Source organism: Propithecus coquereli, unplaced genomic scaffold (genome assembly GCF_000956105.1).
Source record: "Propithecus coquereli isolate 6110/MARCELLA unplaced genomic scaffold, Pcoq_1.0 Scaffold47, whole genome shotgun sequence".
NCBI lineage: Eukaryota > Metazoa > Chordata > Mammalia > Primates > Indriidae > Propithecus > Propithecus coquereli.
Window position 1 is genome coordinate 7,336,255 of NW_012150507.1, and position 1,225 is coordinate 7,337,479.

General features: G+C 34.1%; 1 protein-coding gene and 1 pseudogene across 1 annotated transcript in view; one reads left to right on the forward strand and one right to left on the reverse strand.

Moving 5' to 3' along the window:
* The window catches only part of MAP3K1 (mitogen-activated protein kinase kinase kinase 1, E3 ubiquitin protein ligase), a 76,552-nt gene that overhangs the window by 63,320 nt on the left and 12,007 nt on the right, over positions 1 to 1,225 (forward strand). Inside the window, exons 12-13 of the mRNA XM_012655318.1 lie at positions 340 to 431; positions 718 to 907. Of these exons, the coding sequence (XP_012510772.1) occupies positions 340 to 431; positions 718 to 907 (282 nt within the window). The remainder of the gene's footprint in view (positions 1 to 339; positions 432 to 717; positions 908 to 1,225) is intronic.
* LOC105819136 overlaps positions 1,135 to 1,225 on the reverse strand; it is a 4,430-nt pseudogene continuing 4,339 nt past the window's right edge.

A 1,225-nucleotide genomic window follows, 5' to 3' on the forward strand; every position in this document is an offset into this window, starting at 1 on the left:
AGCCCAGGAGTTTGAGGTTGCTGTGAGCTAGGCTGACGCCACGGCACTCTAGCCCAGGCAACAAAGTGAGACTCTGTCTCAAAAAAAAAAAAAAATACTTGCTGTCTAAGAGCCAGTACTAAAGATTCTATGCTTAACACTTAAGGATAAGTTAAATTTAAGAAATTAGACCTAATAATATTATTATAGTGACATCGTTAATGTGATTTTATTGGTGGAAAAGTATGCACTCCTAAAAATGTTATTTTTCCACTTTTTCACAATACATTACATTACTACTCTAATATTGATGTGTATTTTATCCAAGAACTGGGGTTGATGTTGCTTTCCTTTCATTAGCCGCACAAGTCAGCTGTCCATATCAACACTGTTGGAGTTGTGCAAAGGCCAAGCAGGAGAGTTGGCAGTTGGAAGAGAAATACTAAAAGCTGGTAATAACTTTTTACTTAAGATTAATATAGCATATTTTATCATTTTCCTTAGCAGTCTGTCTAATCTCATACTCTTACGGGGTAGTTACAGGATTTTGAAATAATCTTATAAATTGGTTTACTCTGCCAAGGTTAGAAATATGAACTAATCCAAGAGAGAAATTCTGTAAACTAATATAATTCAGAGTATTTTTCTTGGCTTTATAATAACCATTTAATCATGTTTTGTTTTAGATTTTAATATCACTGTTTTTCAATCATTTATTTTTACTTTCTTTTTTTGTAGGCTCCATTGGTATTGGTGGTGTTGATTATGTCTTAAATTGTATTCTTGGAAACCAAACTGAATCAAACAACTGGCAAGAGCTCCTGGGCCGCCTTTGTCTTATAGATAGACTATTGTTGGAGTTTCCTGCTGAATTTTATCCTCATATTGTCAGTACTGATGTTTCACAAGCTGAGCCTGTTGAAATCAGGTAACTTTTCTTCTGAAAATATATTGCTTGCATCTTCTACCCACCCCACATTCTCCCCAAGAATGACACATTTTAGAGTTATGAAAGACTCAAATTACAGAGCATAGATTCATTACTAATACCTTAATATTTGATTGACATAAAAACCTGAAGTCGAGGCTGTTTAATTAAAAAGTTATAGATCCTTTATACTAAAATGCTTTTTGAAATGTACAAGGTGTAAATTACTACTTCTTTTTTTTTTTTTTTTTCTTTTGAGACAGAGTCTCACTCTGTTGCCCGGGCTAGAATGCCATGGCGTCAGCCTAGCTCACAGCA